At 32.4% G+C, this 17,388-nt stretch overlaps 1 protein-coding gene across 1 annotated transcript; it reads left to right on the forward strand.

Moving 5' to 3' along the window:
• Positions 1 to 1,187: 1,187 nt before the first annotated feature.
• LOC107895856 (uncharacterized) lies at positions 1,188 to 3,209 on the forward strand. Its single transcript, XM_016821073.1, has 2 exons — positions 1,188 to 1,449; positions 2,089 to 3,209. Exons 1-2 carry the CDS (start codon positions 1,188 to 1,190, stop codon positions 3,207 to 3,209), a joined length of 1,383 nt encoding a protein of 460 aa, XP_016676562.1.
• The last annotated feature ends 14,179 nt before the right edge of the window (positions 3,210 to 17,388 follow it).

Below are 17,388 nucleotides of genomic sequence, written 5' to 3' on the forward strand. Positions count from 1 at the left end.
TAATATTAATGTAAACAGTGTTTTTCTCATTTTAAATAATAACGCAGATTGAGTTGTTCAATCTAAATTAATGAAAATTATTTTTATATTAATATTTATATGTATTTTCATATATATATATTATCTCAATGCTTTTATATTTTCTAAATTTCTATTTTTATGGAAGATGATTTTGAGAGGATATTTTTAGATAATGATTAATGAAAATATTTTCTTCGATTATCCTATTCCAAAAATAAAGGGGCACGAATCGTATCAAAGAAAGAAAAATGGGATAGTTTAGTTGAGAATATGATTTAACACAAACATAAACTTGAAGATTGGATAAAGTCTGGAGAATATGAATTTATACCCTCCAAAAATAAATAAGGAACAAGAAAAGGATATAAAATAGAAAAAGAAAATCATAATGGGATAACTTGACAGTGAAGAAAATTTGAGCATCTTGACTTTACTCTTAATAAAAGATAAAAGCAATAGAAAAAAAAAAAGTCCTAATATTTTATTTTTCATATTCTTTTCTTGTTACTTTTCTTTTATTAACTTTACCTTTAGCAACCACAAAATAAATATAAAAAGAAACATAATACAATTACCATAATGTTATAATCTATTTAGACATATAGAAAAGGTTTATTCCTATAAAAAGAGTGTATAACAAGTAAATGCAGATATTGGTGTTTTAATGGTATTTATGAGTCTTCAACGTTTGTGACATGGTGGTTGTAGTGCTTGTGTGCAGCTATTGTTGGCACTTTATGATGGATGGGTATGGTGTCTGGTCGATTATGATGGATGGGTATGATTGATCCGGCAAAGTTTTATTGCTGAGAAAAAAAAAACACATTAGTAAACAGGGAGCAAAAAATAATAAATTACTTATATGTAATCCATTAAAATTGTTTGAATTTACTTTTCATAGTCAACAATATGTGATAACAATGATACGATAAGACGTTAATCTTAGATTATACCAATTATAAATAAATAAATCCCTTACTTGAAATTGTATAGTAATTTGAAGAAAAGGAACATGGCTTAAAAGTTACACTATAATATATTTTGTCATTTAAATCCAAAGGATTAAGAAACTTTTGAAGTGTATATATATATGGGTTTCTGGTTTTTCAAAGTCATTAAAAACTATCACACCTACAAACCTACGTATAAAGAAAGGAGATTGAGAGATGGAAGTTCTTTCACATTTTAGTCATGTTCATCCTCTAATTTTTAATGATGAGAAAAGCCATGAAAGTGAGGAGGTTTATTGTTGTGCGTGTGGAGAGTTGGTGTCAGGTCCAAGGTTTAGTTGCATGGAATGTGGGTTTCATCTTGACAAGAATTGTGCAGAGGCACCTGCTGAGATGGATCACCCTTTTCATCGCAAACATAACCTTAAGCTTAGGTCAAGCTCTCCATATGTTGAAGATAATCCTATTTGTGGTTTCTGTAATAACATATGTGAGAATTTTGTTTATCATTGTTCTTGTAATTTAGTTTTTCACATAAAATGTGCTTTTCTTTCTTACAAAATTCTTGAGAAAAACTTTAGAGAGCTTGTCGACCAATATCCACTGATCTCTTCTAAATGTCATTCACAAGAACTCGAAAGAGTTCAATGTTTTGCATGTCAAAAGTCCTTACTAGATTCTGATTACATCTCTCCTTATTCTGGATTTTACTTACATAAGAAATGTTTCGAGTTACCACTTGAAATCAATCACCCTTCCCACCGCTACCATTCTTTTTTCTTACAATTTAACACTGACCATCTCCCTTGCCAAATGTGTCAAGAAATCCAACATCAAGGATTGGTTTATTGTTGTTCGCTTTGCAAATTTGTCATTCATATCAAATGTGTGTCACCACCACCTATTATTCAGGACCTAAGTAGTCATGAACACCCACTCACTAGGTGGTTAAGAGAATCCCCCTTCACTTGTGATGCATGTGGCACTTCAGGAAACTATGTTTCTTATATTTGCATGACATGTAGCCTAATGGTCCATAAGAAATGCATTTCATTGCTACGCTTCATCAAAAGCGTATATCATGATCATCCTCTTTCTCATGAATACTTTGTGGTAGATAATGAGTGTACAGCACAGGTTTGTGGATTTTGTCATGAGGAGGTGAACATGGAGTGCGGGAGTTACTATTGTTCTAAGTGCAAGTTCATCATCCACGTGAATTGTGCACTAAAGGAAGCTAGTTGGTATTACAAAATTGAGTCAAAAGATGATTTTGATAAGCTTAATGCAATGTTGGTAGCCATTACTCTGGATCCAAGCTTTCTCGTAGTTGAAATGATCAAATATGGAGAAAATGTGATAAATACAAAGATAAAACATTTTAGCCATCGACATAATTTAGTATTAAGTGATGAAATTAAGGATCGTAGTTATTGCGATGGCTGCAGTCAACTCATCTTGACTTCCTTTTATGGTTGTTTAGAATGTGATTTCTTTCTCCACAAATCTTGCGTTGAGTTACCTAAGAAGCAGCAAATTCTTAGTCTCATTCACCAAGATTTCTTTGTCCTTATTCCAAATTGCATTTTCATATGTGCAATTTGTGTCCAACAATGCACTGGTTTTGCCTACAGATGTGAGGTTTATTTGTGCAAAGAACATGTATGTGTTCGATGTGCTGACATTACTTTGTCTTGCATGAGCGGAGGACACAAACATCTTCTTCTCTTTTACAACAGGTATTTTGGGCAGTGCTGTAATGCTTGTGGTGACATCTTTGATGGTGATTCAGTATATAGATGCAAGGCTTGCAATTTTAATGTGCATTCTGTATGTATCAATTTACATCCACAAACAGCTTGGCACAAAGTTGACAGACATTATCTGGTTCTCACATTCCATGAAGATACTGATTATTCAGAATATCTTTACTGTGATATCTGTGAAGAACAAAGAAGTCCCTATACTTGGTTTTATCATTGTGCAATTTGCGACAACTCAGCACACCTCCATTGTGTTGTTGGAGATCATCCATTTATCAAGCGTGGGATGACCTTCATAGACAGCGATCATCCACATGTTCTCGTGTTCGTGGAGAAGGTTTATGATTATCCTAGATGTTGCAATTGTGGTCAGCACTGCTTAGACTTGGCTGTTGAGTGTTCAGATGCAGAATGCAAATACATTATCCACTGGAGCTGCAGCACTCTCTATAACCGTCTTTTGGAATACATTTGAAAATGTCACTTGTTTAGAGTGTGTTTTTTTTTAGTCAATAGATTTGTTTTTAATCTTTTTGTTTGTAAGTATATGTGCTTTGTTATTTTATTATAATAATTTGCTAATGTACTTCATTTTGTAAAGCTTTGAGTGTAACCATATATATCAGGAGAGATCCTGGTGTAAAATTAATATGGATTTATATTCCTTCATAATTTTTTTTTTAGAATTATATTTTAACAATTCAAACGTTAAACTTATGAATATAGGCTTGTAAATTTTCAAATCGATTTGATACTTGTATTATATTGATTTAAAATATTATTTACGGTTGATTTTTTTTTACATAAAACAAATAGTTAAAAAAAAGCATCTATATCAAACCTAACATGCATTACCTATCTGAATAGAACATTAAACTGAACGGTTGAATTATTAAAATATTATTTTTAGAAAAAAAATTAAGAAAGGATATAAAATCGTGTTAGTTTTATATTGGTATAAGTAAATTTTTGCCATATATCTTTTATATATATTTAAGGCTAAACGTGGTTATGAAAATATCCTTCCAAATTAAAATATTTAATTATTTTATTAAGATATGTTTATATATTTTAAGGAAAAGAGATTTGATTATTTTATTAAAATATATTTATATTTTCAGAAGGTATCCTTTCTTTTCAATAAAATATTTTGATTTAATATTTATAATTATTGAACATCTTCAAGCAAAGAAAACGTACAAATTAAAATATTTAATTATTTTATTAAACAAATCTTATTAAAATATATTTAAAAATTCACTTTCAAATGTTAATTTAATATTAATAATTATTGAACTCCTCCAAACAAAAAAGGCGTCCAAAATAAATTAAAATATTTAAATCCTTTCGAATATTAATTTAAATAATTATTGAACTCCTATTAATTGTAAATTCATATCTAACTCTAAAAATATGAAGTAACAATTCAAAGAATGGTATTAATTATCTGGAGTTGAATTTTTTAAACTGACCATTTGCCTTTTTTTTTAATAAATATCAATTTCCATCCATTTATTTAACTTTTTTTATATAAGTTTAATTTAAATATGAAAATGCATCAATTTATTTGAATTCTTTTATACTAATATAAATCTCTTTCCTTAGGAGAAACATTGTCTACTTCTTTGCTTTCTCCCTTATATGGATTGAAGAAAGTTCAGTGTTGTAACTATTGTGGTTGGTGTTGTTGTGGAGAATGAAGCGAGTTGTGGTGGGATTTTGAGGGATGATAAAGAAGTGGTTTGTGCGTTATTTTTTAGGCGGATTGAAGCTAGGGAATAGAAATAGTAAAAATAATGGCAATTAAAGCAATTGTGGATATTCATATTGGATTGAGTCGGAAGATGCATGTACCATTAGTAATCGAATTTTGTTCGTGTGTTGCCTTGGAATAGCTGTCAAATAGGAATTATAGACCATGGTTGATAGGTGCTAAATGTAATATATTTTAGTTTCATTCTTAATGCGATTTTTGGTGATTATTCGATGTTAATGGTGAATTTTATACTCACAATCCTTTAAATTAATGTTTTTATACTTAGAAGAGCATTTGGGAGCAAAGGAGCGATAAATGAGCAAAAATCGAAAAATCAGAGCGAGTTATAAGAGTCACACAGGCAGGACCATTCCACACAAGCTGGACACACGGCCATGTGAGCCACATGGGCTACCACACGGCCGTGTGCTAGATAGTATGGAAATTGCAAATTGCACTCCAAACCTGCGGGAAAGCGCTTTTTTTAGATTTTTTGGGCATTTTAAGACCTATATATGACAAAAATAAAAAGACAGGAGCTATCATAGAATAGCCAACAAAACAACTCGAAAAAACACCATTGAAGCTGATTCTGAAATAGATTTCTATCAATATTGAAGATTTCCTTTTGATTTCTTTGGAGATTATTATGAGTTTCTTTATTTCCTGTGGTTGTACTATATTTTGGATGTTTTTATTTGCAAGCATAAACTAATTTTGTAAATACCAAGGGAGATGAACACTGTGCTGAATTCTATCTTTTGATTTTTATTTTACACAATAAAGACTTAGATTTTGTTTTCAATTATGTGTGCTTAATTCTTGGTTTGATATTTCAAAATTATTGATCCATGTTTGATGTGCTTAAATTAGAGGAGGAATAAACCCTATTTAAGAGTAGATCTAGTATAATTGAGTGGAGTTGCATGCAATCCTAGAAATAGGACAACATAAATTAACTGGATTAGAGTCAGATCTAATACGGGATTCTATAAATCGAGTTAATGCGATAATATGGGTTTTAATTAGAAAAAAAATTTAATTAATAAATCTAGAGTCAGTTGTTGTTATTCTTGAATAGAGATATTAACATAATTTAGGGATTTCTACGGATTAAGATACTAAACGAAGAAATTAGGTAATTTAGATTAATAGAGACAAATAAAATCTAAGTAAATTATTTCCTGAGTATTGTTTCGCTTTTTGGTTGTTTATTCGATTACTTTCCTGATTTGTTCTTTGTCGCATTCATAATTAATTAATTTAGTTAATTTTAGTTTCAATCAATCATTTGAATTAATCGGTTAAACAATAAAAAGACAGTAATTACTAGTACTTTTAGTCTTCGTGGGAACAATATATTAACTCGCTATAGCTATACTATTAATTGATAGGTGCACTTGTCTTAGTCAAATTTTTAATTGGTTTACAACTGCATCAGTGGTCATTATGGGAATTGTTTGGGGGCATTGACTATGGCACTAACCAGTTGGCTCAATTTCAGATTGCAATTATTCATCGACCAAGTAATGGTACAATAGATGCTTTGGCAAAGTAAGTGTATCGAGATTTTTTTTTTTAACCTGGTGATGAATTTGCTAAATGTATTCATTGTTGTTTTCTTGCTGTTCTTGAAAGAATTGGAAGTTCCAATGTCTTTCTTTATGTTTTCAATTGCCTGAGCAAAAGGAAAACAGAATTTATTGTGGCCTAAAAAGTTTCAATATGAGCTTCTTTTTCGTTGTCAATTTGGCCAAATGAAGCTGGCTACTATTTCTATTCCAGAACAATTATTTCATTTGTTTACCTTTTGGGCTAAAGAGGCCATTGAATTTCGGAACAACATTAGACATTTTTGGAGTTAAATTAGATAATGATCTCACATCTTTAAGACAGGGTATCATGATCGTCCATCATTGGTTTTGGACGAAGATAATCCATGTTTTTTTTCAACTATATCTTTTTATATTAGCATTGAACTCGAAAATAGAATGAAAACACAACGCAATGAAAATTTAAGTGACGAAGTTGTCATAATCTTAACAATAATTCTAGATGACAGTCCTTATTATCAAGTCTTGAGGAAAATAAAAGATATATCTTCTTCTGAGGATTTTCAACTTTGAACTTCATATTATTGCAAATGCTAATCTTGTTCTACGAATATATAATTGTCCATCTGCAGATAAAGTTGATGCTATATGGGTTGAGGAGAATAACTCGAATGTTTCCATTTGAAAGAAAGAGATCATAATTCATGCTCAACATAGAATCAAATATTATTTTGATTGTTATGATCCTTTGCAATATCCTATACTCTTTCTGAACGGAGAAGTTGGCTACCATCAAAATATCAAGAAGGTTAGATTTAATGGTAATGAAGATAGGGTAGTTAGTACTTCAAAGTACACCATCTTTCCGTACAACAGAAAAAAATTTTGCACGGAAATGGAAAGGTAATTATATAATTTTTAAAACGATTCTACTTTTATTAATTTTATTTAATAATTGTTTTTACGATTTCTCTATTATACATTTGTAACTATCAGTTTGTTTGATAAACTAAAAATTTAAGCGCTGAAAAATCAAGTACTTATGTGATAAATTAATTCTAAGTATAGGATATATATATAATTATGTTGTTTGGTAAAAATAAATATTTATTTTTTAATTTCACCATAACTTAACTCATGCAAAAGTATTTTTAATTAAATATGTTTAAATTTATCTTAATCTATTTTTATAAGAATTTGTCTTTATTTATTGATATTATATTTATTATGGTAAATTTTATGTTTTACTATTAAATTATTTGATATTAATGAAATGTTTCCTCCCGTCACAAATTTGCAATTACATCTCCCAAATCAACAAGCTGTGTATCATTGGGAAAATCAAGACTTGGAGAATAAAATACTGATCACTTAGATCTAATGCTTTTGCTCTTATATTTTATATTCTACAAAATCACTACATATGTTAAAATCATTTAGTTAAATTTATATTATATATTATTTTAATTATTTGAGTCCAACTTTTTTGTAGGTACGAGGAACAAAATAATATGTTATTATGATTTATCTTATTTACATATTAATTTTCCGATGAAAGAACTAACTGTCAGCAAATAATGGAAGAAGAATCATTACAAATTCCTCCTTCAGGCTATGATGTTGGAACCAAATTAAATCCTAAACAAGAGATGACAGTCAAAATCATAATTGAAAGAGTTAATTCAAGAAAAAAATGTGATTTTTTTTTCATTGATGGAATAAGAGGTACAGGTAAAGCATTTCTTTATCGAGTTTTATTTACACATGTGAAATCACTAGAGGTGAATATTCGATCGAGTCAAGTAGAGTCGAATCGAGTCAAAAATTTTCAAGTTGATTGAGTTGACAAATCCTATTTTAGCAACCGAACTCAATTTAAATTTTTTGCGAATCGAATCGAATCGAGTCAAAAAATTTTAAGTCAAATCGAGTCGAGTTAACAAATCCTATTATCTATACTTAATGTTGTGTTTAGATGGATCGATTATTTTACTAGTAGACGAAGTACAAGATTATTTAACTACATTAACAATATAATGATTTGGCTTTTAATTTAATGGGTAAACATTTATCAAAACGACATAGTTTTGCCTTTTAACTTAATTATTTTGAATTTTAACTTTAAAAAAAGTAAACATTTATCAAAACGATATAGTTTTGTCTTTTCTTATTTGAATTTTCGGATAACTCAAATTGTGTAATTCATATTCGAGTTAAACCGAAAAACTTAATTTTTTATTCGAGTTGATACGAATAACTTGATTAACTCAAACAACTCGAACTATTTAATTCAAGATTTGATTTTTTTATCGAGTTTTTCGAATCGAATTTTGCTCACCCCTAGAAATCACTACATATGATAGTATTAGTTACGGTAACATGTGGTATAGCATGACCAAAAGAATGATATATGCAATTACATTACACAATAGCACACAACCAAGTCCTTGATATGGAACACTAATGAAGTCAACACTCACCAAATTTAAATTTTGTTAATTTCCATTTCTTTCTGTTTAAGTTGTAAAATCGCGTTTTAATTTTCTTTAATAAAACGAAGCATTTAGTCATATGGGAGGGGACTGTGCTAGGCACTTAAATGTGTGTTGGGTTAAGTAGGCTTATTTAGTAAAACGATGCATAGTGGTTGTTAGATAGCTCTACTCACTGTTATCTCCTATTTAGACACCTAGCAGTACTGCATGGAAGTTATGCTAATAGACAATAAAATTTTGAAAACCATTCCTTCTCTTGTTTTCTTTTTCTTTCTGTCTTTTCTAGATATATTTCTTCCTCAAATTTCTGCACATTATCAATGGTATCAGAGCTTCAATGATCCTCATAGGCAGTAATGGAGTGATGATGAGGTTACAAAAAGATATGAAAATGATGCAAAGGGACTCGTTCAACTGTAAACAAAAATGACTCAAATGGATGGTCGGATCGATTCTCATCTCCAGGTGTTTCATGAGAAAATCAAAGGGGATCTTCGTGCTGATTTGAAAAGTATATTAGAATAGTATATGGGTCAACCATCGGTAGCAGCATCGGGACCTTCTGTGGATAAAGCGAAAGGAATACTAAAGGAACTTCCTTCTAGCAAAAGTTTACTCCTATCTCACATGCAAGAAATTGGACAAACTAGGGTTTTTTCTAGAGCCAGTGCGGTGGAACCATCAGTCAGGGCACTTAAGTATGATTGCCCTCGGTTCGATGGGGAAGACTTTTAGGAGTAGTAATCTAAACTATAGCAGTTTTTTAAAGTCGAGGACATACAAGAACAGGCTAGGGTTCACATAGTTATGCTTCACCATGAATGTAAAGCACTAGATTGGCATCACTTTTTCTGCCAACAAAAGGGAAGAATCCATCAGTTTACATAGGACACTTATGTAAGGGGGCTTAAGGAGAGATTATGTTTTGCCACCAATCTGGATCCTATGACTGAGTTGGTAGGACTCAAACAAACAAATATTATGGATGCATATCATGACCAATTTGTGAGTACCTTAAACCAATTACATCTTCTGGAGAGTTATGTTTTAAGCATTTACATAAACAACTTAAGAGTAAAAATACGTCAATACCTTAGGCTATTTAAACCACAAACACTGGTGGAGGCCTTCTCGATTGCTAGGGAAATTGAGGAAATAGTAATTATAGTACCAAAGAAATTGGCACCAAGTAGTAGTAGTGTTGGGTACTCCAAGTCCCTATTTTCCAGCTTGATTGGCTAGTGGAATCAGAACCTTAAATAACAGAAGAAATCCTGGACTGTCCAGAGCAACTGGAAATAGTGGAGCAAGATACTGAGCTTGCCAATCCAGTACTCTCTTTGCATGCTTTAAAGGGTTCTCAAGGGCATAATACTATAAGACTAGCAGCCAAGATGGGAAGCATAGATGTGATTATCCTTGTAGACTCTGGAAGCACCCATAACTTTGTGGATTCAAAGTTGGCCAAAAGATTAAACTTGTCTGTGGAACAATCTTGCCAACTGAAAATAATGATAGCCAATGGAGGCAGTTTAACAACTAAAGGATTATGCAGGACAGTGAATTGGGAGGCTCAAGGGCATGAGTTTACGACAGGTTTCTTTGTTCTAACGATTAAAGGTTGTGATGTGGTCTTGAGGGTATAGTGGCTCTTATCATTGGGGTCCATCATTTGGAATTTTGGGTTGCTTATTATGCAGTTTGAACATCAATAGAAAGCTTGCACTCTACAAGGCATATTCCCAAGTGGTCTGCAGCTTTTGATAGGGCAACTGCTATCCAAGTGTTTGACTATGACAACACCTGGACCATGTCCTATGATTTGTACTTATGACCAACAAATAGCTCTTAAACTATTACTTGTACCGATCAAAGGAGACCTCCAGCAACTCTTGATTGAATACCAAGATGTATTTTAAGTAACAAAGGGATTACCTCTAAAAAGGTTGTATGATCACAGGATTCCACTTCATGATGAGAGTAAGGTAGTGAATAGGTTGCATGATTACAGGATTCCACTTCATGATGAGAGTAAGGTAGTGAATGTAAGGCCTTATAGGTATCCCTTCTTTCAAAAGACCAAAATTGGGAGACTTATTTTGGAAATGTTACAAACATGAGTTATTAGGGACAATAATAGCCCCTTTGCAGTAAAGAAAAAATATGGGATTTGGAAGCTATGTGTGGACTACAGGCAATTGAATCAACTCATAGTAAAAGATAGATTCCTAATTCCTGTGATTGAACAACTTTTAGATGAGCTTGGCCAAGCTTTAGTTTTTTCTAAACTGGACTTCAGAGCGGGTTACCACCAGATCAAAATGTGGAATGCTGACATTTTCAAAATTACTTTTCGAACACATGAAGGGCACTACGAATTTTTGGTTATGCCATTTGGCCTAACCAATGTTCCCTCTAGCTTCCAGGCTTTGATGAACTCCATTTTCAAAGGACTGTTGAAGAAATATATGTTAGTGTTCTTTGATGATATTCTTATCTATTCCAATAGTTGGTCTACTCATTTGATTCATATCAAGAAAGTACTTCAAATTCTCAGAGTCAACAATTTTTTTGCTAAGCAAAGAAAACGTATTTTTGGTACTCTTTCAATCGAATACCTCGGGCATATTATTTTTGCTGGATTAGTTTCAATGGACTCATCTAAAGTGGAAGGAGTATTGAATTGGCCAACTCCAAAGGCAATGAAAGAACTGAGAGGCTTCTTCAGGTTATTTAGGTATTACAAGCGCTTTATTAGGCATTATGGCCTGTTAGCTCAACCTTTAAATGAAGACTAGGTACCCCTGATATCGCAAACTGAGTTTTTTTGCACGAACTTCTTGAAAACTAATTTAACTTGACATGTGTTTAGGAGATCAGAAGTAATTTGTCAACGCCCCGAGATGCAACATACCATTTTCCTTGTTAATTTAGGTATAGCCAGAGCATCACCTTCCCCATTTGAAATCAACATTTGAGCCGCCCTTTTTTGGTTTTCAACTCAAATCCCCTTTGGTCTCAAGGCGCCCTTCATGAGTTTTCACCTTGGCCTCTACTTTTTTTTTCTTATATTGAGTCCCAAAGGGCCCTTTGCGGGTTTTCATCTTGGCTCTTTATCTTTTCCATTTTTTTGTTAGGTCTCAAAGCGCCCTTTGCGGGTTTTCACTTTGGCTTCTTCCCCTCATTAAGTGTAATACTTTTTGACTGAATCTAAGTTCACTGGATTAGACAAGTCTTTTCCATCCATTTCAGCCAGAATTAATGCTCCTCCGAAGAAAGCTTTCTTTACCACATAAGACCCCTCCCAATTTGGCATTCATTTTCCTCTGAAATTCTTTTTGTATAGGAAGGATCATTTTCAAAACTAAATCTCCCTCACAAAACTCTCTTGGGCGAACCTTTTTGTCATAAGCCCTCATCATTCTTTTTTTATACATCTGACCATGCTGAATAGCCCTTAACCTCTTCTCCTCAATCAAATTAAACTGATCATATCGAGACTATATCCATTCTGCTTCATTTAACTTCAATTCTAACAAAACTCGAAGAGAAGGTATCTCCACCTCAATAGGTAAAATTGCTTCCATTCCATAGACCAATGAGAAAGGCGTTGCCCCAGTACAATTTCTGACAGATGTTCGATAAGCATAGAGAGCAAATGGTAACTTTTCATGCCAATCTTTATAAGTTTCAGTCATTTTTCCCACAATCTTCTTAATATTTTTATTGGCTGCCTCCACTGCCCCATTCATTTTTGGGCGATATGGTGAAGAGTTATGGTGTCTGATCTTAAACTAACAGCAGACCTCTGCTATTGTGCTATTATTCAGATTTAATGCATTATCAGATATGATCCTCTCAAGCATCCCATATCGACATATAATTTCCTTCTTTAAAAATCTGCTGACTGCCGATTTAGTTACATTGGCATATGAAGTAGCCTCCACCCACTTGGTAAAATAATCGATGACCACAAAGATGAAATGATGCCCATTTGAAGCCTTTGGTGAGATTGGCCCTATGACATCTATGCCCCACATGGAAAACGGCCATGGAGAAGTCATAACATGCAAAGGTGAATGAGGTACATGAATCTTATCGCCATACACTTGGCATTTGTGACATCTCTTATCATAATTGATGTAGTCTCCCTTCATGTTAGACCAATAGTATCCAGACTTCATAATCTGTCTGGCTATTGTGAACCCGTTTGCGTGTATTCCACAAACACCTTCATGAACTTCTTCTAGAATTTTCTTCCACAAAATATTCAAATATTTTAATTGATATTTTATATATTTTGTAATTATATTTTAATTAATTTTTTATTATTTAAATTGAATTCGGGCCAAGTTAAGCCGAGGTACAAAAATTTTTGTTCAAGTCCGACCAAAGTCGGGACGAATCTATCAAGCCAAGCGAACTACTCGACCCTTGGATAGGTCTAATCAAAATCAATCCTAAACATATGATCCGCCAGAAGTGTTTATGAGTCGGGTCGTGTTCGAGTCAGGTCTATCCATGATATTAACAAATTTCATGCTTGTCCAAACCAAATCTAGCCTGAAATATGAATTTAAAATTTTGATTAAATGTGTAATTATTATGGTATAAATGTGTAAGTATTATGGTTGTAATTTCATCTAATAACTACAAGGAACTCTAATATTTTAAACATGTATTATTACCAAAGTGTAAATGTGTAATTCCATCAAGTATAAATGTGTAACTATTTTGGACATAAGTACATACTCTAATAACTAGAAGGAATTCTAATACTTTAAACATGTTTTATCAGCAGTGTAATTATATTTAGAAATGAATAAACAATTTTAAAAAGTTGAAAGTTATCATGAGTAATTATTTTGTTTAATTTTGTAGCCTCTCCAACCCGATCTTGTAGCACCCCAAACCCGGCCCAGACGTTAAGGCCGAATCCGACGTGCCACTTTGAAGTCAAAAACCCGTGTTCCCTTTTTAATGTTAAAAAGCCGACTTTTGTCAAACTAACCAAGTGAATGGAAGTTGGGCACCAGGTAGGTATCCATAACAGAGGAGGTGAGCCATGAAGGCTGCTTAAGTACCAAGCTCTCCGATTGGATCCAATCCTAGACATGTCCACATCCATTGCCACACTTGGTTATAACAAGTTGAAATTTCTTTGAGTGGTAATCTTTGGTAAATTGAATATTCATGACATCGTGTTATTTTAAAAAAAACAAGTATCGTTTTGAAATCGTGCCCTAAGTCTAGCCCATTTGAATTATTATCCATCAATTTAAAGTTGTTTAAAATAATATAATCCTAGAAAATCAAAGAAGAAAATAAAGTTAAAATGGCCTTATTACAACCCAAAAATTAAATAGTAATTAAAAATAACTTAAGAAAACCAGTCTCTTTTTCAAACCCAAAAGTGTTCACCATGGCCACTCTGAATCCCCTCCGGCTCCAAGTCACCCATATCAAGGCTCACCTGCAAGGTTAAAGAAGGGGTGAGTTTGGGGAAACTCAATGTGTAAGGAAAACCCATTCAAAGCCCAAGTCAGCTCAAGCCCATTGGGCCTAAGCCCATTTAGGTAACAGTGGTACTGGGCCAGAGCCCTTTTCAGATTACAATAAACTGGGCCTTAGCCCCTTATTCAGATAACAGTATGGCCCATAGGCCCATTTCAAAATATATGCAACATCAGTAAACATATGCAAGCCCATTTGGGGAGACTACTCAACCCACCAACCATGTAACGCCCCGTACCTGAGACCGTTGCCGGAATCGAACACGAGGTGTTAACGGAGTTAATTCATTACTTAAACAGCTCATACAATTCATTTTAAAATTTTCCAGACAAGCTGGCTAACTGCATCACAGTCACTTTAAAAATCATATCTCGAGTTCTAAAACTCGAAATCCAATTACGTAAATTTTTCCTGAAACTAGACTCATACATCTATCTACTAATTTTTTTCTAGAATTTTTGGTCGGGCCAATTAGTACAGTTTATTAGTTAAAGTCTCCCCTATTTCAGAGTTCGACTACTCTGACCTCTATGTATTACGAATCAGATATCTCCCTGTATAGAGCTTCAATGACTATGTTGTTTGTCTCTAATAAAACTAGACTCAATAATGAATCTGTACATATAAATCATGACTTTTAATTATCTTTGTAAAATTTATGGTGAATTTCCAAAGTCATAATAGGGGATCCAGAAATCGCTCTAGCCCTTTTCACAAAAATTTAAACATCTCATAAAATATAGCTCATATACCTGTTTTGTTTCTTCCATATGAAAATAGACTCATTAAGCTTCGATTCCATAACTTATTCATTATTTAATTCCATTTCTACTATTTTTAGTGATTTATCAAATTCACGTCACTACTGCTGTCTGAATCTAATTTGTGATAAATTTTACCTACTTCATGGTTTCCATGGATTAGCTAGCAATTTGACATACATAGCACCAAATATGATCATGATTAGCCATTCCAATGGCTAATCATTACCAAGCATTTCCATACCACTCAATAACCATATCATAAGACCATATATACAAAATGATTATAATGCTATACTCAAAATATATATAAGCCATTTTCGCACGGCTATACGAATATATACATTACCAAAAGATACTTAATTAACAACAAAGGTTAGTCCTATACATGCCATTATCAAATTTCAACTAAAAGAGTACCAAAAAGGGGCTTAGATAGTGTGGATGACTTCGACTTTGACACTTCCGAGTCCGATAGATGACAAACAAAATCTATAATACAGAGAATTTAAGCAACAGAGTAAGCGTTTCGATGCTTAGTAAGCTTATAAGTAAGGAAATCATTTGAAACAAAAACACAAAAGAAATAGCATTCATAAGGATAAATAAATGTCTATGCACAAGATCACATATTCATTTTAATTTACACTTCTATCAATATGTTTACACATTCGAAGCCAAACTTAACTAAATTTCATTTAAATCAATTTCATGTAACTCGAGTGAGCTAAAGACTTCAAATAACCCTAAGGAATGGCCGGGAGAGCATTATTCGATTACATAATCACAACTTATACTGTACCAAATTTTTCCAATGTATATACGATCCATACCTGGTCATATTAGGGATTATGAGCACATTAATTGGAATTATTACAACAGAATCACACCTTTCCAAACATAAATACTTTCAGAATTTGGGTCGGATATAACAACCAGCACGAATGCCTTCGGGACTTAACCCGGTTATAATAACCCGCACGAATGCCTTCGGGACTTAACCCGGTTATAATAACCCATTAGCATTACTAGCAAACAAGTTCAACATGCTTATCAACCCTTACTCTTACGGCTCAATAGCTACATACACGTAATACGATTTCATTTCGCTGTTCCACATGAATTCTTTAACCATTCGGCTCCAAGTCATATAAAATAAAAATCATTTGTTTCACTATGTAATTTATATAGAACCATAAGATCACAATTTATCTACTATGCTTTGATATGATACCTATAAAATCATAAGCTAAGTTCCGTTACTCAAAGACTTACCTCGGTATATTCGAACGGTTGTAGATTGATTACTCTATTGCTTTCACTTTTCCCCTATCCAACTTCGATCCTCCTTGCTCTTTAGCTTAATAAATGTAAATAAATTTGTTTAATATCTTAACTAATATTATTTACTTATTATTCACATTCGGCAGTCACATAACTTCAAAGTATAATATGTTTTATATAATATGCCAAGACTAAATTTTTATGCTTATTATACCGATATCTATTTCACATGAACAAGCAAAAATTCACATAACTTACCATGCTTCCATATACACGAATTTAACTATATATATAGTATGCCATTTGCTCATAAACCCCATTATGCCGAATATTCATTTAATATTTTGTTCACATACTCATACATAGATGATTTGAAAATTTCCCTTTGACCAATATACATTCGGCAATGATCATAACAACTTAGCAAGTCTTAGAATCTTTCTTTAACATTTTGACTTCATCTTGTTATCCCCCCCAAAGACCGAATGCACACATATAAAAATATAATGCCGAATGTCATTAACCAATAGTCACACACACTATTTATGTACAAAAATTTATCCACCCTAGCCTATAGTTCATTCGGCCATTCATCACTCAACCAAACAAAATTTCATAGCAAACTCCTATGACCAAGCACACACATATACTTACATCCCAATACTCATAATATTCAAAATCACATTTTAAATAAATTATCTTAAACAATGCCGAATCCTTAAGTGATTAAACATCAAATTTTACTCAATTCCAAACATATAAACAGCATTTATTCATGACATCAAGCATCTTTATTTCGGCTATTACTAGTATAAGCTTTAACCATTCATATTTTTAGAAAGACCAATTTCTTTCCTCAACACATTCATCATCAAAATTCAAATAAAACAATCAAAATTCCTTCCTTTATAACCATAGCCGAATGCTCCATTCACCCATCATTATTGAAAATTTTAGCATGGGCTAAGCAAGAACCATGATAATTTACCTAAAACAAGTAAACATTTCACAAATTTAACACAATATACTAACCTCCCTAAGGATTCAAGTGACCGAAATTCTTCCCCTCCTTTCTTTCTTCTATTCGGCCAAGTTGAACAAAGAGAGAACTTTGTTTTCATCACCAATTTCTTTATTTTTATTTAAGGTATAAAACCATTTAACTAAAATTAATACATATTTTAATATGGATTCATCATCATGGCCGGACACTACTAGAAAAAGGGGATATTAGACATGCAAGTCCAAGTATTTTAATAACATGCATTAATAAGTCACTTCAACATTTTCC

Source organism: Gossypium hirsutum, chromosome A10 (assembly GCF_007990345.1).
Source record: "Gossypium hirsutum isolate 1008001.06 chromosome A10, Gossypium_hirsutum_v2.1, whole genome shotgun sequence".
Classification (NCBI taxonomy): domain Eukaryota; kingdom Viridiplantae; phylum Streptophyta; class Magnoliopsida; order Malvales; family Malvaceae; genus Gossypium; species Gossypium hirsutum.

Bases quoted from the DNA above. Each gene is read 5' to 3' on its own strand.
- LOC107895856 (XM_016821073.1), top strand. From the start codon at position 1,188: ATGGAAGTTCTTTCACATTTTAGTCATGTTCATCCTCTAATTTTTAAT. The intron at 1,450-2,088 runs GTAATAACATAT...ACTTTGTGGTAG, and splicing joins TAATCCTATTTGTGGTTTCT to ATAATGAGTGTACAGCACAG.